This window comes from Populus nigra, chromosome 3 (assembly GCF_951802175.1).
Source record: "Populus nigra chromosome 3, ddPopNigr1.1, whole genome shotgun sequence".
Lineage (NCBI taxonomy): Eukaryota > Viridiplantae > Streptophyta > Magnoliopsida > Malpighiales > Salicaceae > Populus > Populus nigra.
This window is the reverse complement of record NC_084854.1, coordinates 19936884-19955057: the sequence shown is the minus strand read 5'-3', so window position 1 is coordinate 19955057 and position 18174 is coordinate 19936884. Positions and strand designations below refer to the sequence as shown.

The 18174-nt window shown below is 33.8% G+C and overlaps 2 protein-coding genes across 2 annotated transcripts; both read right to left on the bottom strand.

The window, feature by feature from the left end:
• Positions 1-1989: 1989 nt before the first annotated feature.
• Positions 1990-3076, bottom strand: LOC133688700 (universal stress protein PHOS32-like). The gene is made up of 4 exons (XM_062108275.1): positions 2777-3076; positions 2569-2678; positions 2354-2475; positions 1990-2208 (listed from the first exon to the last, which is right to left on the bottom strand). Exons 1-4 carry the CDS (start codon positions 2937-2939, stop codon positions 2130-2132), a joined length of 474 nt encoding a protein of 157 aa, XP_061964259.1. The 5' UTR covers positions 2940-3076; the 3' UTR covers positions 1990-2129.
• Positions 3077-5314: 2238 nt separating this feature from the next.
• Positions 5315-17575, bottom strand: LOC133689296 (AP-1 complex subunit gamma-2-like). The gene is made up of 18 exons (XM_062109109.1): positions 17280-17575; positions 16826-17128; positions 16517-16658; positions 15937-16110; positions 15496-15675; positions 14291-14445; positions 13176-13266; positions 12094-12257; positions 11293-11347; positions 10388-10510; positions 10156-10251; positions 9011-9138; positions 8600-8704; positions 8240-8499; positions 7331-7579; positions 7071-7246; positions 6838-6942; positions 5315-5717 (listed from the first exon to the last, which is right to left on the bottom strand). Exons 1-18 carry the CDS (start codon positions 17309-17311, stop codon positions 5622-5624), a joined length of 2634 nt encoding a protein of 877 aa, XP_061965093.1. The 5' UTR covers positions 17312-17575; the 3' UTR covers positions 5315-5621.
• Positions 17576-18174: the final 599 nt, after the last annotated feature.

Here is an 18174-nt window from a genome sequence, read left to right as displayed (position 1 = left end):
TATATATATATATATATATATATATATATATATGGAACGTTACTTTTATTTTAAATCTTAAATCATACCCTTTACAAAAAAAAAAGTATATTACTATACTATACATCTCTCTTTTCTCTATTTAACCGCTGCTCTTGGACCACTTGAATGCACATTGATGATGTCAAAATAATATAAGTTGTTTGGAGTTAAAGGTTTATATTTTGAATAAGTAGTTAATTTTTTATTTTTTGCAATTTAATTTATTATTTCTAATTAAAATGGCTGGTGCTGGGTGTTGAGTGTCTAGAGTTTGATTGGTCACTGGACAGGTAATTGATACTTATAAAAGATTTTTTTGTGTGTATTTTAAAACTTTTTTAGTGTTTAAATAAGTTTTTTTTATATAGAGAAAGTGTAATGATATTTTAAAGAAAGTGTAATAATATTTTAGAAAAATGCTTTAAAAATATATATACAGTAAAAAATAAAGACTTTAAATCTTTTGTTTGAAAGATTTATGGTGAATGTATAATTCACGAGTCTTATCGCTTTAAAGAAATAAAGGGTTAAAAGTGTAATTTTTTCCTTAATAGTTTTAATAAGAAAATATTTTTTATATGCATTAATGAAGGATAAATATTTTTTATACAAATATTAATATTAATGAAAATATAATAGACACTTAAAAAAAATCTTACATACTATCACATGTTATTGGGCTCTTCCTCAAGGTTGAGCTTATGAAAGCTAGACTTTTTTTTTGGACCGAGCTAAACTTGACTTAAACATGTTACCTGAGACTATAAATTTTTGAACTTTTAAAAAAAGATTAAAATTTATTAAATTTGAGTTTATAACGTAACATCAAAATAGTTTTTCTGCTTCTTATGGAACTAAAGACAGAGTAACAAGAAATTATTTTAGGGGGGTATGTTTTTCTCACTTTCTTATGCTTGGCTAAAATTGGAAAAATTGGAAATTAATTTTGTTGTCGCGTATCTGGTAATTAAATGCATGATTAACATCCACCCTTGACACTCACACACACACACACACACACACACACACAGAGCTAAAAATATTATTTCCACTTGAACATGATGTCTGTTTGCAAAGCAAGTTTGTGCAGTAAAACTTAAAATGATTATATAACCGATGCGCAATCTGCCGGAGACAGATTTGGAAATGGTCGAGCTTGAGCTCTGGTGATCGGACTGCAGTTCCGGTAAGTACGCCTAACCTGGGCTATTAGATTGGCGTCAGCCACGAGCCCAGTAAAATCATCTTTCAATTGCACAATCGGATGACTGGACTGCGGTTCCTCATCAAGCCCAGTAAATTATTTTCTGTCGCTTGGAGGCCAACCACTTGTTTGGGCACGGGACATATTTGTCCTGGAATTACTATGACTTCAACTGAGTTTTTATATTATTTATTTGTTTATATATATATATTTTTTTAAAAATTTTAAAAAAATTAATTTTTTTTATTTAAAATTAATTTTTTTATATTATTTTGATATATTTTTAAATTAAAAACAATTACAATTACAATCTTAAATACACCGTAAAACTTGTGCTCATTTTTCTGGTAATGGAGAGGGGAGAGAAGAGAATATTGTTATAAAAGAGAATCAAAACACTAAAAGAAAGTGAAATCGAGATCAAAACCTTTGAGTAGTTTTTTCTTTTAGAAATCTAAAATCGCAGAATCCTGACTGCAAAGCCATAAGAGATTTCAACAAACCGCAAGCTGTACTGCTCCCTGATTTATTCATTTATTTATAACGAATAATGATTTATTTTATTTTTTTAATAAAGAACGAAACGACTCTCCTCCTCCTAAAGTTACTGCAACGTGCACTGCCTGCCAGAGCACACAAATTTCAACCCTCTAACCACCATTGAAATTATCGTACCAAGCAAGCAGTGCAGTGCAGTGCAGTGCAGCACTTCATTTTTCATAGCTGTGAATCACGGGAATTACAACGAGAGAAAGTCCATCCAACATCCATCATCATTTTTTTAATTTTATTTTTATAGAATAATAGTCCAAACAGTAAAAGTTGGTTTGAAAAACAAAGCATAATAAATAGGACCACTCCAGTGTAAAATTGAAAAAGCCATGCCCAGATGATTGCTTCCTCTTCACTGCTTTTCCTTGACGATTGTCACAGGGCATGGAGCATGGGTCATCACATAAGTGCTCACACTTCCCAGAAGTATCCTGTTTTCACAACAACCCCAAGACAAGCACATAAATCATCTACTTATTTGTTTTTGGAATTGATCTTTTTAGTATCATGTAATTAGTAATATACTTGTAGATTGATTAATGAAAAAAAGGATTTCAGAAATATAATTATTAATACCTTCGGATAGTGCCAAGTCCCCTGCTTCCCATGACCAATGAGTCGAGCTTTAGATCATCGATAGCATCAAGGAGCTTCTCTCTGGCATCTCCTCCCCAGTACAGTTTTGAAACAACTTTCACCTGTATATTTTTTTTTAAACAATTCAATAACAACTCGTTGAACACGCAGATCAATTCAATACTAGTAGCTGAGCTACCTAGCAGGCACAGTACCTCTTTCTGTCGTGAAATGGTGTCAAGCATATCAAGAACTTGAATGTCTGCTTGGACGTCGTACTTCTTCAAAATCTCGGGCTCTCTAAACTCAGCCAGAGGAATAAGAGCTAAATCATCAAGAAATTTAAGAGCACAGATCAGATAAATATGCGTGCGTGTGTGTATAGTTTTTAACTAAAAGGGATTTAACTAATTAATTACTCACGAGAACCAGACTTAGCAAAAAGCTGGTTATGAGAGTTGGGATTGATGTGGATGAGATAAAGAATGTCACCATTATCAACCAAGTTATCAATGGCCCATTTGAGAGCGTTCTTGCTGCTAGGCGAGAAGTCCATAGCCACACCAATGTTTCTATCTCCCGTCATTTTGATCTTCTTCTCTGTCTTGGTATGAGGTACAAGAACAAGGTACTGGCTGCGTGAGAGAAAGCAAAAGGAGAGAAACCTTCTTGTCGCTGCGTTTGGTTCTTGTTTCCGAGGGGAAGAGATGATTTATTTTCCTTTACTTTATATGTAAACCGGGGGTCCACCGTCTTCTGTTTTTGTGGGGCCCTCTGCTTTTGATGCTTTGCATCTTGGCCGTCCACCTCTGCATTTGGCTCTCTTTGATTCTCGATACTATTTGTTTTGCCTGCTGCCAGCGCCTTGCGGGCCCCATTTAGCATTGCGTAATAAGTGGGGATTGGTCACAATTTGAACTTTCGAGAAAACTCTGTGTGTTCAAAACTAACGCTGTATTACGCATAGTTATCAGACTCGACAAGGAGTTGATTCGGTTAATGAATCGGATTTTGAGTAATATGTTAAATTTAGATAAAATAAATTTAAAAAAACAATATTTTATATTTTAATATTTTATATAAAAATATAAAGATACTATATTTATATGAATATACACTATAAATATTATAAATAGTAAAATTTTAAAAATTATTATAAAAAAATTATTCCAAATTAAAAAAATATTATATTGATGTGTTATCTTTTTAAGTTGAAATATTTCAATCAAATTTTTTTATTCAATAATAAAAAAAATATAATTTTCTTTATGTGAATATAAAATATATAAGGGTTTTAAATTGTACATTAAAAAAATAAAATATTCTTATAATTATAATTATAGTAAATTTTAAAAAGTGTTAATAACCAATTAATTTTTATTTTTTATAAAAGATTTCTTGTTAAGAGAAAAAACATATTTTAAAAAAAAATCTCAACCAGATTTTTCTGAATTGCCTGAGTCAATGGGTTAACTTACTAGTAGGTTAACTAAATTTTACCGAATTTTTATTTATATTGATTTTTTATCTTATCTATACCAGTCTGGTCATTAGTTTTGGGTTCCATAACCATGGTATTACGTTAATTACCCGCCCAGGTAGAGTTTGTGACACATACCGTCTTTCAGTTTTTCACTTTTCGAAAAAAATGGGTCTAAGCAAAAATGAATTAATTATTTCTTAACTAGTATTAGTTAATTAATAATCATAAAATTGAAGCATGGGAAGAGCAGGAAGCTGCTTTGAAGTTTCCTCTGTCCTTGTCATGTGGTGTATCCAAATACAGTTGTACTTCCTGTCCAATTTAAGAAGAAGAAAAGGAGTTAAAGCCCCTTTTTTTAAATACGAGGATAATTAGAGGAATAATAATGGCTAGCATGCGACAATGGAAACAAGATCTGAAAGCAAAAGGCAGTGGAATCAATCAATGCAAAAAAAATAAAAAATAAAAAATAAAATTCAGCAGAACAATTATCAAATTTGCACGTCAAGAGATGGAGGCATTCAGCGAAGTAATTAACACCAAAATTTGCGCATCATCGTCTTCTTTTTCTGTCTTGTCCATAAAATCATAAAAGACATTCAAATGCTCAGCTATTTTTTTTTTTTACTTTAGTCTTAAAATTATATTCTCGAAATAGCTTTATCTAAATTGAAGCTATTTTTTTTCCCTCAAATAATTTTAAGGGTGTATTTTTTATATTGTCTTACATTATTTGATGCATTTAAAATAATAAATTCTCCTGAAGAATAACTCTAAGATTTGAAATAAAAAGATAAAACAAATCTTTTTAACCATAAATATTCTTTAAAATTATAATATTAGCAGTATTGCTACCAGTTGAACCCGTCACCTCTTGGTTGACACCAAGGAGCCACTACTAGCATGCCTTGTTTGGCATTACGGTGCATTTAAAAGTTTTTTAATTTTTAATTATTATTTTATTATGATGCTGTTAAAAATAAATTTTAAAAAATAATAATAATAAATATTATTTTAAAATAAAAAACATCTCCAAACTCCAAACTTTTAAATGAGAAAGAATAACGAATTAATTTACCATGGGCCCATTGAAAAGAAAGAAAAAGGAAGCAATCTATCAATGTCTAGCCTAGCCGAAGAAACCTGTCTGGTACTTGAATAACTTTTTTCCTTATGCTCAAGTGCAAAGCAAGGATGGAACTTCTTGAAAGAAGAAGTCACTCATATTTCCTGTTCATCGAGCTCGAAAACAAGTGACAGACCCGATGATCCTAGAGAAGCCTATGCGAGGTGATCTGTTGCCATGGCAATAAGAAACGCAACGAGCTATGACCACCGATGTGTAAGACACATAGATCCATTCCCTTTATATAGACAGCATCAGCGTTGAAGTTTGAGGTCGCATGGTTGATCCCAATAAACAAGCCTTGCAGCCCGCTAAATCACAAGAGCAACTCAAGTTCCGAACAGCAGCAATATATCACAAAGTCCCTTCTGTATGCGCCTCAATGGCAAAATTCAAATCAATTCTCACGATTCCGTACAGAAATATTTTGTATAATTTACACAAATCACCTAAAACAGAGAAGATTGTATGAGACAATGGACATATTTCAAACTCGAGGAAAATCTAATGCCAACTGCTGTAAGCCATATTTCATCCAAATAGACGAATACCACAAAGGATTTAACTACCACTACAAACGGTGAGAAGGAGCTTCTCGTTGGACAAAAAATAAGCGCCTGTAGATGGGCATCATCACCATTTTTCTGGATCAACCAACTTCACAACTCACGCGGGAAATTGTTTATGTGTCCTTCCTCCAGTGTATCTTTGTTGTTGATCTTGTATGATATCCTTGTGCGCATCACGAGGGATTTCTGAAAACATGATTTTCGTAACGATCTAATATCATCCACAGCTTAAAAACATATTATTATAATTAATTATGAGATATGAACCAGGAAAACATGATGAAGCAATATAATTTTTTGATCAGAATTCAGAAATATCATTTATTACGTGAGCAGACTCCTCACATCATGCCTTTTCAAGCTTAAATAAAGCCCTATGCTGTCTGCTTGCACTAATGTTTACTGGGCTGGATGTTCCATGCTACAGATACAGGTAACTAGTAGCACATTTCGATTCCCATTTCACCAAACCTTGATCATTATTGGGTTCCCAGAATCAAGCATCATACATAAAAAAAACCAAGCATATTGGTTTGTCTCCCAGCCAAAGACCAAATTAATTTCAGCAGTAGGAATAAACTTCGCTGGAGTTTAATCTGAAATGGTGTTCTCCTGCAACTTCAGTGGCTCGAGTTGACAGCAGCTCAAAATTACAAGACTAAAGGACATTCAAGCATAATCACTGATACTCATTCAGAAAATCACATCCACAAGAAGCTACTAGTTCAATGAAAGCTGTTTCCATTTGTTTAAGGCTGGACAATGGCTTTATGAAACATCTAGGCGTGTTTAAGGCCGGACAACGGCTTTATGAAACATCTAGGTGTGCCAGGTTGGACTATTTTGTTTTTAAGAGAATATATTATACTTAACAACCCCATAATTCATAGAGTTAACCACATTGATGGAAGTGAAATTTCTTCAGTACACAAAAATAAAATTTGTAGCTATTCATCAGAAATTTGTACTCTCCCACTCGTACGTGACCATATTTCTATTTTAGTTTGTCCTGACATACATCAGTAAAGAATTAATTATTTTATTTCTTATTCCCCTCATTAAACACTAGATTTAAAAGATTACTGAGTAAGATAACAAGGGATCAGTTAGGAAGAAGTCAAAAATATGTGAGATGAAAGAATTTATCGAGAGTCGATAAAATGTGGGTGAAGGCAAACAGGACACTCAGTGGGATGGAGAGAGTGCCAAGAGAATATTACATGGTAATACTAGAATGCTCGTATGATGCCATGAAATCCAGAAACTGAAGTGAATGCAATTTTAGATGACTATGTAAGAGATATACCTTCCCGTGTTGGTTATTAGTAACTCTCATATTTTGTGTAATGGATCCATTACCACTTGCAGGAAGAATATTGCTGCTAGCTGGGTCTAGGTGCAGTTGAAGAAACTGTAAAAGGACAACAGAAGAAAAGGAGAAATATCATAAAAGCATGTGGGCCAAAGAAAAAGATATTATAGGAAAGCATGATAGAGAAAAAAAAAGAAAAAAGCTGACTGAACTACATCTGAATCTACCTTTGGAACTGCTGCCTGAAATATAAAATCGGTGAAGACATTGGGTGTCAAGTTTGTGAAAGTTGCCTGGACTAATGTTGTTTGCGGGTTTCCTGGTTGCTTTGAGAAGTTGAATGTTATTCTCAAAGAGCTGCTCTCAAATGCCACGAAAGGTGGATAAACTGAACCATTATTCTCTGTTCATAGAAGAAAAGGAAATCAACAAGTGGGACAGCAACCAAGCAGCAAAACAGAAATTCAAGGTGGACAACAATTTTTACCAGGTTTTGATGGGCTGGGACCGAAGCCATCCAACAAATCCATCATTGGAGCAGCTCTAGCAGAAGAAGTTGCTTGTGAAGAAGGTGAAGAAGATGACGAGAGTGCATCTAATGTGGCTATTGTTGATTTTTCATTTTGAATGGGTGATAAAATGTCAGTTGTAGATGAGCTGCTTTGTACAGGAGGCACTCCAATTGACAATAGATCCAGTAGAACATCTGTGCCAGCTTTTTGAACCTGGTTTGTGCCTAAGAGGTGCAAACAGAAATCATAGATTAGATTACACATGCGATTAACAGCAAACAAAATGCACAATCAGCAACAGAACACTGAAACAGTTTAACTTAGAATAAGTCCGTCACTCAACAAAGGAATGGTCAAACAAGTACTAGTCCAACCACAAAATTTATGATGTATGAAAAAGAGTATGTTTTTTTTTTAACAAAATGACAACACATATTGACAGTTGCTTTAATGCAGTCACATTTCAGAAAAAATCGAAGAGATTGTCATAGATTCAAAATAACGCTTTCAAGGAAACAGCCAGCAAAACTTTAGTTCATTCCGCAAAACTGTTAAGGCCTACATGGTTTTATTTATGCCAAGCTCCCCACTAGGTTTTACAGTCTAAAAGCAGGAGATGCTTGTTCATTTATCACAGTTCTGGGACAACACGGATTCAGACAACAGGAACCCAACTAAATTGTAGCTAATGTCTGCAAAGGCTATCAGAGATGATTCCAAACTCCATCAAAAATGATAGCAAAATGAGCATCAGCAACGATAATGCAATCAGGACTTTCAACTTGTGAGGATGATTTATAATAAGACATCCCAGGTTCTAGTAAACTAAAAATACTGTTTCAAAGATGTGCATAATCAAGTTATGTCACAGCTTAGAAATTAACCTGATTGTGTTGGAGCTGGTGACAAATCAACACCTAGAAGATCCTGAAGAAAATCACCACCAGAAGAGCCGGGTGCTGCTGGAACATCATCTGAAAGATCAAGTAAATCTACAAGAGGAACTGTGGAGGGCTTCACAACTCCATTTGGAAGATTAAGGGAAGCCCCACCAGAAGTTGAAACAGCTGCTGGCAAAGAACCAGCCCTCCTTGTAGTAAAAGTAGCCTCATCCAAAATTGGCATCCTTTCGACCAGTGTAGATCTGCATTCATATGTTAGTTTACTAATCAATGAAATTGCTACAGATATGGAAAAACTTTATGAGATTAACAAGGTAAAATAATAAAAATTTAACTGCATACCTTATATTTTGATGCTTCTCAATGATGGAATTAAATTCAAGGGATCTTTGCTGCAATTCAAGCACAAGGCTGCCTTTAAGGTGAACAATTATATCCTTGATCCTTCTGGAAATGATTCAAAGAACAATTCTATACAATTAGATCCCATATCTTGCCACAAATATTATTCAAAATAACAGTTACATTAACAGTAAGAAGAAATAATAATAAAAAAAAAAATAGAATTGTCAAATTGTTTGTATAGAAAGACTGGCTGACAATAATAATAGACTCAAACTTACAGCCAAAATCTCATTCTTTTTATGCATCTTAAAAAAAATGCAATGCCTCTAGGATAGAAAAACATAGGCCTAATAGAATTGCAGGGAATGGAAGGTGCACAAATAAAATAAACACTGAGAAAACACATACTCAGAACAAGATGGGAAACGGGAAGAAAGTTTTAAGAGAGCAATCAGAGCCATAGCTTTAGTAGTGAGGTCTAAGGCATGGTGCTTTAAAGCAATCTCAACAACATCCACAATGTCAGACTCCGTAACCTGCTCAGAAAAAAACTTAACTTAGCAGGCAATTAAATGAGAAAGACAACCAACAATAATACTGCTATACACAAAACAAAAGATTTTTTTTGTGTTTGTGGTGCACACACAAATGATTGTTAATCTTGCTTCCTGCCATTAGTCAACTCTGCTGGATCAAACTGACAACCTGATCTCATCAAGCTTTTTGTAAGCAAAGCAGAGATGAAGTCCCATTGGCAAACTAATAAGTCCAACCATTCAACTTTTGTTATCAAACATCATTAAATATTGGAGGAAATGGATCGATTTACTTATATAACAAGTTAGTTGGGTTAGATAAAATGTTAAAAGATATTCTTGTTCACATGAAAATGATAATATCAGGAGCTAGTTCATTTTTACGTTCTTACATGGAACTTATTGTATTCCCTAAATCCAAGGGAAAGGACAGGAGGAAAAATAACAATTTTAATGTGACTGCTTTCAGCCCCAAAAACATATTTTGCCAACATTCCAGCATAATAGCAGCATATTTGTATTACTTTCCACTAGAAATTATACATCATACAAAATGGTCAAATAAGTAAAAGATCCATGAACAGTTTCACTGTGGCAAAGCCATAGAAGTGTTTGCTTTATCAACATCCCATATTTTCATCATCCAAGTCAACAAAGCACGGCACAAAGAAGGTCCACAATTTGATTTCTTTTATACTCCTCCATCCTATAATACTAGTCCAGTATGCAGACAATAACTTTTTTTTTTTAAATCACATACATGCATGCAGCTTGTAGATTTTTTTTCATTTTCTACAAATTGGTTATATAAAATTATTCTACAAAATAAATTACTTTTTCTTGTTTTTAGTAGACAAATATAATGGTATAAAGGGAGTAATTTTTGTCAGAAGTTCCCTTATTACTGTTACCATGTGTGCTAATTAGGTAACAACACTACCCATCGAATTTGAGGTAGCAGAAAGAAGATGACAAAAGCAAGTGCATAACCAGCAGAGTATATAACAAAATACTTACAGTTACAGGATCCTCTATGGCAAGCATTCCTACATTATTCATCAACATGTCACCGTATTCTCCAATGCACCAAACTGCTACGCGAACAAGGCTTTCCTGATGGGAAAAAAAAATCAAAGTGGATAGAAATGACAATTCCTTTTCGGGATAAGTATAACATGCACAGTTAAATGCAGAATCTCATAGACTGCCAAATAAAGCATTTTCTTTTATCAAAAGAAACTTTGAATACCTGCTCGGAAGATGTTTGGAAAGCTTTGTACAATGCCCTGACTGTATATCCATGAAGGTCGGAAGCATTGCTTATCACAACAATAAGGGCATGCCATACTTCATCTTTTACAAAGTTTCCAGCCTACTAAGCACAATATTAAGATCAGAATATGGATTTGTAAAAGATATCGCTACTCAAGACCAGAAAAGGCCAAAATAACAATTACCAGATTCATGCGCTTTAAATTGATCTTTGATATACTCAACTAATTCTTTCAGGTCTCATCTTTCACCATGTTTTAGTTTTCAGAAAAAGTGAAATAAATAAAAAATCAATTCCATGTAATTCCATTTACCAAAACATCTTCACTTTGCAGGCTTTAATTATCTAGATTTACTTGTAAACAACATGCTGCATAACGCATGGCTGAAGGAAGCTCAACATTGAGTTCAACAAAATAAATCAACCAAAGGAAGACGGTCAAGGATGAGAGATTATAAGCTCCTGATAGTAAATGACACAAAAACAATAAGATTGACCCAATCTTTCAATAAGAGACCATCATGCACACAAAGCAATGGCATAAACAGAACAATGTATTATGATACTAGCAAAATCAAGAAGTGAGGCCAACATTATCATCCCAGCTGAAAATGTCTCACGAGGATGGCTACAGAGACATGAACATGGGTGGTGGCCGTAGAAAAAGATGTGGCTTAAGCTGAAAGAACCTGTGTTTTCAATAGAGTGTGATATAAATGGCAAACATGAAAATGTTCATCTAGCTGCCCCACAATGTGATAATAGAAAGCATCTTAGAGCCATGACAATGATCATATAATGAATAAACATACTGAAATGTCCCAAACAAGGTTCAAACAAACAGCAAAACTGCAATGGCAGCTTGACATTAACATTTTTACCTCAGCAAGAACCTTGAGCATCTGATCAATGTACCAAATTTTCTCAGGGGAGAACCTAAAGCATAAAAAAGCAAAAGTAAATTGATTAAACATAGGAGAAAGGTAGTTCTGAATGATCATGATTTATGAACCCCCAAACCATACTACTACACTATATAACTCTACATTCCTGCTTTTGAAGGGGCGGGGAAAACAAAACTGTGCAGCATGGCACAGTCCAGGTAACAAATCAAGAAATTTGTCTGTGGGACAATTTCAGACCAGTGAAACATGAATACATCACTGTTCAGATAATAAATTCAGATACCATAATTCCATTTTATCATTTTATGTCAAACTCACACGATAGTTTTAGTACAACAGGGATGCAGCCCGGTACAAAGCGTGAATTCCAGGATGAAAGATGCCTATTTAAGGAGATGATATTATAGAGTGTTGTTTTTATACGATTCATTATTTTCTATGTAGCTTTTTTCTCTTTTTTAACTCAGACTGGAGACACCCCTATTTAGCCCTTTCAACAAATGTCTTTTGCATCTCAAACAACCGAAGTAACAAAGACATATATGGTTTCAGATCACTTGATATCTCTAAAAGCTAAAGCTTAGAAGCATTATTGATTCAATGCAAGTTCAAATACAGGCCAGTATCAATTCCCCTTTTTTCCAGCAAGAAAAGGCGGAACCAATAGTTGTGTTCATCAAAATAACAAGCACATGCAAGAAAAACACAATCTAATATATCCCACAATCAGTCAGGGAAAACAAGTGGATGTCTTAATTCAAGAACTGCACAACTTACTTCTCAACAATGGAGCAAATTTTGGCAGTAAGATCCCCTTTAAATTCTTCATCACTTACTTCCAGATAATCAATTAGCTCTTTTGTCAAAGGTTTTACATTGGTCTCGTTCACCAGAAGGTAAACAAGTTCAAGGGCCCTTTTCCTGATTGAAGCATCTGAATCCTGAAATAAAAAGGCCACAACCTGAGCTTCTGAATTTTCAATCTTTATTTGTTTTTTCAGTAACATTAACAAGGAAGCGAGAAAGTAATACATCGAGTTCAGGTTTAACGGATCAACTGATATATTTTACGTCTTGCTTGTTACCAAACAGAAGTAATATGGAACGGGAAAAAAGGTTGATGGGAAAGAAAAAAATTTACTGATGTAAAAAAAGGCAGAATAATAGTCTTCATTAGATATTTTCCACCTCAGCTGCACTATCTTTGTCTGGTCCTGAACAACAAATCTACCTTATTTATTTCTCCAAAGCCCTAAACAAGAAATCACGAATCCAAGTAGCCAAACCCAAATTTTTTTGAGATTGAGACATATGGAGTTGAGTTACTTACATTTACCAGTAAGCAAGGAATTGATATCCAAACCCAAATCCACAAAACCCAATCATGTTTGTTTGGAGAGGACACTAAGACATAAATACATCCTTCTTGTTAACCATAACCATCTTATTCTATATCTGACCAAGACATAGCCAGAATATGATAAGCCTAATCTCCTTTCAATCTAACTTTTTTTTCATTCTTTGCTGTTCAAATCCAGTTATTTGAGCAGATTATAACTCTTCCGACACCTTAAAATAGAACATGCAATTGAAAGAACTAGAGATTCCAGAGGTAAAAATTTTGTTGATGCGAAAAAGATACACAAAGAAGATTTGTCCATTCACCCAAAATTTGTAATAATTTAAATGAAAATGGTGAGTTTGGATTTTTATAGCACACATTTACTCATCATAGTTTTAGACAGGAAAATGGTATTAAAAAAGTGAAATGAATATGATATATTATAGAATTTTAACCTTCTCTACAACTACTAGTTATTTAAAAATAAAAAAGAGATCAAGGTGGTCGAACCCCATACCTTTACACATTCCAAGATTGTTGCCCGATGCCTTTGTACAGCTTGAGCATCTACAGTAATAGCCTTCATCAGCATGTTTAATGCAACATATCTGAAACAAATGTTAGGATTTGGTTTTATTTTTAGTAAAACAAGCAAAATAAAACAAATCAACTTTATTGATCTTAAATTAATAATCAATATAGCTGCTGAAAGAACTACTACTATCCAGATGAAGCACTGTGGAGCTGTAATAGAGCATGTGTCTGATTTTATATCCAGAGATCAAACAATAAACTAACATGATGCGCGTGTATTATAGAAATATTTTACAGTTATCTACTACATTTTACCATAAAAGATATATAAAAAAGTGTTAACCTATCACTTAATTTTCTAAAATATAAAACAAGAGGACTCAATTCATTCACTTCTATTTAGCAAAATGAAAAAAAAAATGCAACAATTAATTTGGCAGCACTTGTATTCCAAGGATAAAATTTCAGACAAGTAATTTTTTAGGAAAATTTATGGAAAATTGAAAAACTAGAGAATATGATTTTCTACAACAATTCTAACAAGCAAACATAATGTTTTACAACATTTTCTTTTATCTTGAGAATTTTTATGGGAAAAAAAGCAATTAGTCCTGAGTTAAGTATTTTTATTATTTTACTTCTTTAAAAAATATAATGTCCCAAATTTGTATGTGAATCAGGATAAATGTTAGTCCATACTCCATAGAGTCAAGCCAGTGTGCAAGCAGCTAAGGTCACCCTTTAACAAGCAACTACCCTATATATAGTAGACAATGATGATAATCACACTGCAAATAAACATGTCAAACTAACTTTCTGTTAATAATATGCCTCCCTGTTTAACAGGTAATCATCTTATATTTTGTAGATCATATGGATAATCACTGTTCAAAGGAATTCAACAAACTCAACAGAACATTAAAAAAAAAAATCATGTGCCAATGGCAGATCATTTCTCATTGAATCAGGAGAAATATACCTTAAAACATGTGTCTAGCAGTATTTAGTGCAATTGGTTTATTAAAAAAAAACAACATGAAAGGGATGAAATGACATGTCATGAGATCATATCCAAGTTATAATCTTATGAAACAAAACCTGATATTATTGTCACGGTTAGACAAAAATCTTCCCAGGATATTAATAGCAAGCACTCGTAGGCCACCATTATCTTCAATGCTCATGATAGTTTCAACACATTCATATAGAATAGCATTTCCAGCATTTTTGTTTGACTCAGTTTTTGTTGCCACCTAAGAAGATATCAAGCAAACAAGAAAGATTAAAATGTTGTCAATTTAAGAAGCAAAGTGATCAAAGATAAAAAATTGTAAGGAATCGTGAGTGTTTATAACAATGTACAGGGTGATAACAAGTTGACAGGCTAGAATGTGTGGATCAGTCATACAGGTTGAGAAGATGTTCAGCTTCACATGTCAATCAATTTATTCTCGATCATTGACCAAATGCATTTACAAAAAAGCACAGCTTAGCCCAGTTAATGGAAATTTAGCCCAATTAGATTACTCAAACTGTTAAACAAGGCTACAGAAGGGAAGCTTACTAGCCAGTACTTTGCAGAATCCTACTTCTTAACAGACTATACATATTAAACCCACAGTCAATAAAAATTGTACTTACTCGACCCTACTTGGCTATCCCAAACTGGTTGAGCTTTTCTACCTGGATCAACTTCCTTCATTCAGTTGCAATTAGAAATGACAATTTAATTATTATTTAGGCAAACTGACTTCAAATTCTCTTCCATCGAGGATGTTCAAACCAAAATGCCCACTTTAGTGATTTTCATCCATCATCAAGGTAACAATGAACAAGAACATACTCATCAACAGAGACCGCCAATCACCAAAAAACAATAAAGAAAGCCTAATCATATAGAAACAGGAAAACAAGATTCCATATTCACATGTTTATTAAGAATTAAACCCATAAGTTCTAAAGCAAGTCTCATTCTATTATCAATGCAAGGCCTTTTTCTTCAGCCCACCCACTTAATTTCTTCATAATGTTAGAATTCAAATATGTATGAGGAACTTTGTTGTCTATAGGATTTGACGTGCTCTACACTCATAAGCTTTACTAAAAAAGGCACAGAAAAAAAAAACACAATTTCATCACATTTTTCAGACTCATATCATTTCTATACTTTTCTCATTTCTAATTCAACACAACAGAAGTGATCCAAGCCATCAACAATTGACATGTTGCTTATGAACCAGCAACTCTCAAACACTAATAGAAGTAATATGACAGACTGATACAAAATGTAAATGGAAACTAACCTGAGCAAGTATGTCATTCATGGCATCACTAGCATCAGCATCTCCTTGGCCCAACGCACGCAAAAGTTTGAGCAATCTGACATGGAGAAAAGGGTCCGCGATACCGGCAATGTCATATTCCGGTGCATATGGACTGTTAACAACATCCTTTAAAGTTCTGACCAACCCTTCTGTGTGTTTCTACAAAAATGATTTTATAACTTGTCACACTTAAGGAATAAAAAGCATACTGACCATAAATTTACCTTAAAAATTCAATTATTGTCATGAAAAAATCCCTAAACAATATATCTATAATATAAACATTAATATAAAGAACTAGGTTCATTTATGCATGATGAAGAGTTCACTTCTGCCATGCCAAATAAAAAGCTCAACAATACTCAAATTTAGCATTAGTCAGAATGCTTGTTTCTTCCTAATACAGGCCATGATGAGTACCTTTCTCAAAAACTCGAGGGCTTCCGGACTGACTTTACATAAATCTGTACAGAGTTGAATTCCCGTTATTAAGACTCCATGATGCTTCTCTTTTAGTAAGGCAGCCGCAGGATTTATAAAATTTTCTGCCAGATCCGGGACTTTCCTAATAATCCGTATAGAGCATAATGCAGCCTATGTTTGAGCAAGAGTGCAGCAAAAATTAGAAGAACACAAAAGAAAGCCACAGAACAGTGAAGCCAGATAAGCATCAACTTTAGAGCAATTTAGGAGAACTTAAATCAGAACAATGCACAACCAAGCACCTCCAAAATGTCTCATGTGATTAGGAAATTAAACTAGGCCAAAAACATACAACAAACCACATTCTTTCATTACATATATCTGATTCACTCAGTTTCTATATCATTACGGCAGATCAAGAGCTTTTAAGAATTAAAGCATTCCAAACTTCAGGGGTCGCACAGCTTATTCCCTCACCAACCTATCATCTTTTCACTCACTAACTATTGGCACCAAAACAAATAAACAAGAATTCATGCAAAAGTATAATAAGCAAATTATGTTAAAAGCAACTCACCTTTTTCCGAATATTTGGATCCCGAAATTGCAGCAATCTTTCCACTTCTGGTGCAAGATCACGAGCCATTTCTGCTGAACAAATATTTCCCAAAGCACAAAGTGCAAGTCCCACAATATACTGGTTTGAATGATTAAGATCTCTGAATATAAGTTAAGGCCACTAAACAGATACAAAGATTTTTCTCTTTTCATATTCATTTGTTCAACTAGCAATTCCAAAAAAATCCCAGACGACAGAAACAGATGAAACATAGCTTGCAAATTAAGAAAACCTAAACAACAGAACATATAAACATTATTCGGATACTGTTTTAGCGAGTTGGTAACGAGCATTAGAACTTCTTGTCTTTCATCAAGAAGTAACATGAGGCCGAGATATCCGATCCTCTTTTCAGGAAATCCGGCGGAGGCAATCAACTTTAAGCACTCCATTTGACCAAAATGTGTTGGGTAGCCAAGCATATGAATAAACATAAGCTTTGCCAAATTCCGGTGTCTATAATCTTGATCATTTTCATTAATCGACGTTCGAATTGCAGCACATTCTTTTCTCACAACAGCTCTTTCCTCCGCCGCCGTTTTACAAGCCCGTATTGCCCGAATCATGTCCCTTTCATTTCAAAAATTATCCAATTCATGCTCAAAAAATTGTAAATAAAAGGAATCCTAATTTTTAAACTAAACCAGAATTGCATAATTCTAGCTGCCGAACGGGTCGGATTTCAGGAACCAAATGAGAAGAGTAAAGAAATCGTACTCACCTAAGACGCGTACCGGAAAAGAACGAATTCATGATTGGGTCCGTTTCCGAGAATTTCCTGGAAGCTTAATCAGATCCGAGAACGAAAGTTAACTCTTGGTCAAAAATTGCGACGTGACCCGGGGATTCAATCAAGAGAATCCGAATAAGGTGATCAAGATCCGGATATATAATTTTAGAGATCTCAGAGAAGAGAAGATGAGAAGGAAGAGAGATTTGGATCTGAGAGAGACAGAGTGTGTGCGCTTTTTTTTAATTAATTAATTATTTTTTTTCACTTATAAAATGATGCTAGTAGTAGCGCTGCTGTTCGTGTTTTGTCTCTGTGAAGAAAAAGAAAAGAAAAGAAAAAATGGAAGATTACATTATTTATTTAGTCCTTATTTTTCCAACGTAATTACAAATTAGTCCTTTATGTTTGAAGAATCAGCAGATGTTTTAATTAAATAAAATAAATGACAGCCAACGAGAGTCAGGGAATATGTAACTTAAATGAGGGCTATGTAACTTACTTTTCACTTGAGGGGCCAAGTGATAATTTATTCATGCTGACTTGCTGAGCACCAAAATTTCTAGAGTGTGAGGTGATTGGATTACCCATTGGTGAGATAACGTGCTAAGCGTGTAGATTTGAATTTTAGAAAATCTGAAATCACGCCTCTAAAATTATAAATTAGGTTCGAATTCATTTTTAATAATTGTATGTTAGCCCCAATATTACGATATACATTGCAGTTTCATCCACGTTTTATATATTTATTCCAATTTAGATATTAAATAGTTAAACTTTTTAATTCCACCTTGTAATGTATCATAACACGTTTTTACCTCCGTTTTCAAAAATACTTTCAAAGAAAAAAAAAACAAAAATTTCGAAAACAAATGCATTATCAACT

Coding starts and splice junctions, on each gene's coding strand:
- LOC133688700 (XM_062108275.1), bottom strand. CDS start 2,939: ATGACGGGAGATAGAAACATTGGTGTGGCTATGGACTTCTCGCCTAGC. Junction 2,679..2,776: donor TTTTGCTAAGTCTGGTTCTC/GTGAGTAATTAA, acceptor TTGATGATTTAG/CTCTTATTCCTCTGGCTGAG. Junction 2,209..2,353: donor GGACTTGGCACTATCCGAAG/GTATTAATAATT, acceptor TTGTGAAAACAG/GATACTTCTGGGAAGTGTGA.
- LOC133689296 (XM_062109109.1), bottom strand. CDS start 17,311: ATGAATTCGTTCTTTTCCGGTACGCGTCTTAG. Junction 6,943..7,070: donor TTCAGGCAGCAGTTCCAAAG/GTAGATTCAGAT, acceptor GTCCTTTTACAG/TTTCTTCAACTGCACCTAGA. Junction 5,718..6,837: donor CTAATAACCAACACGGGAAG/GTATATCTCTTA, acceptor TCATGTTTTCAG/AAATCCCTCGTGATGCGCAC.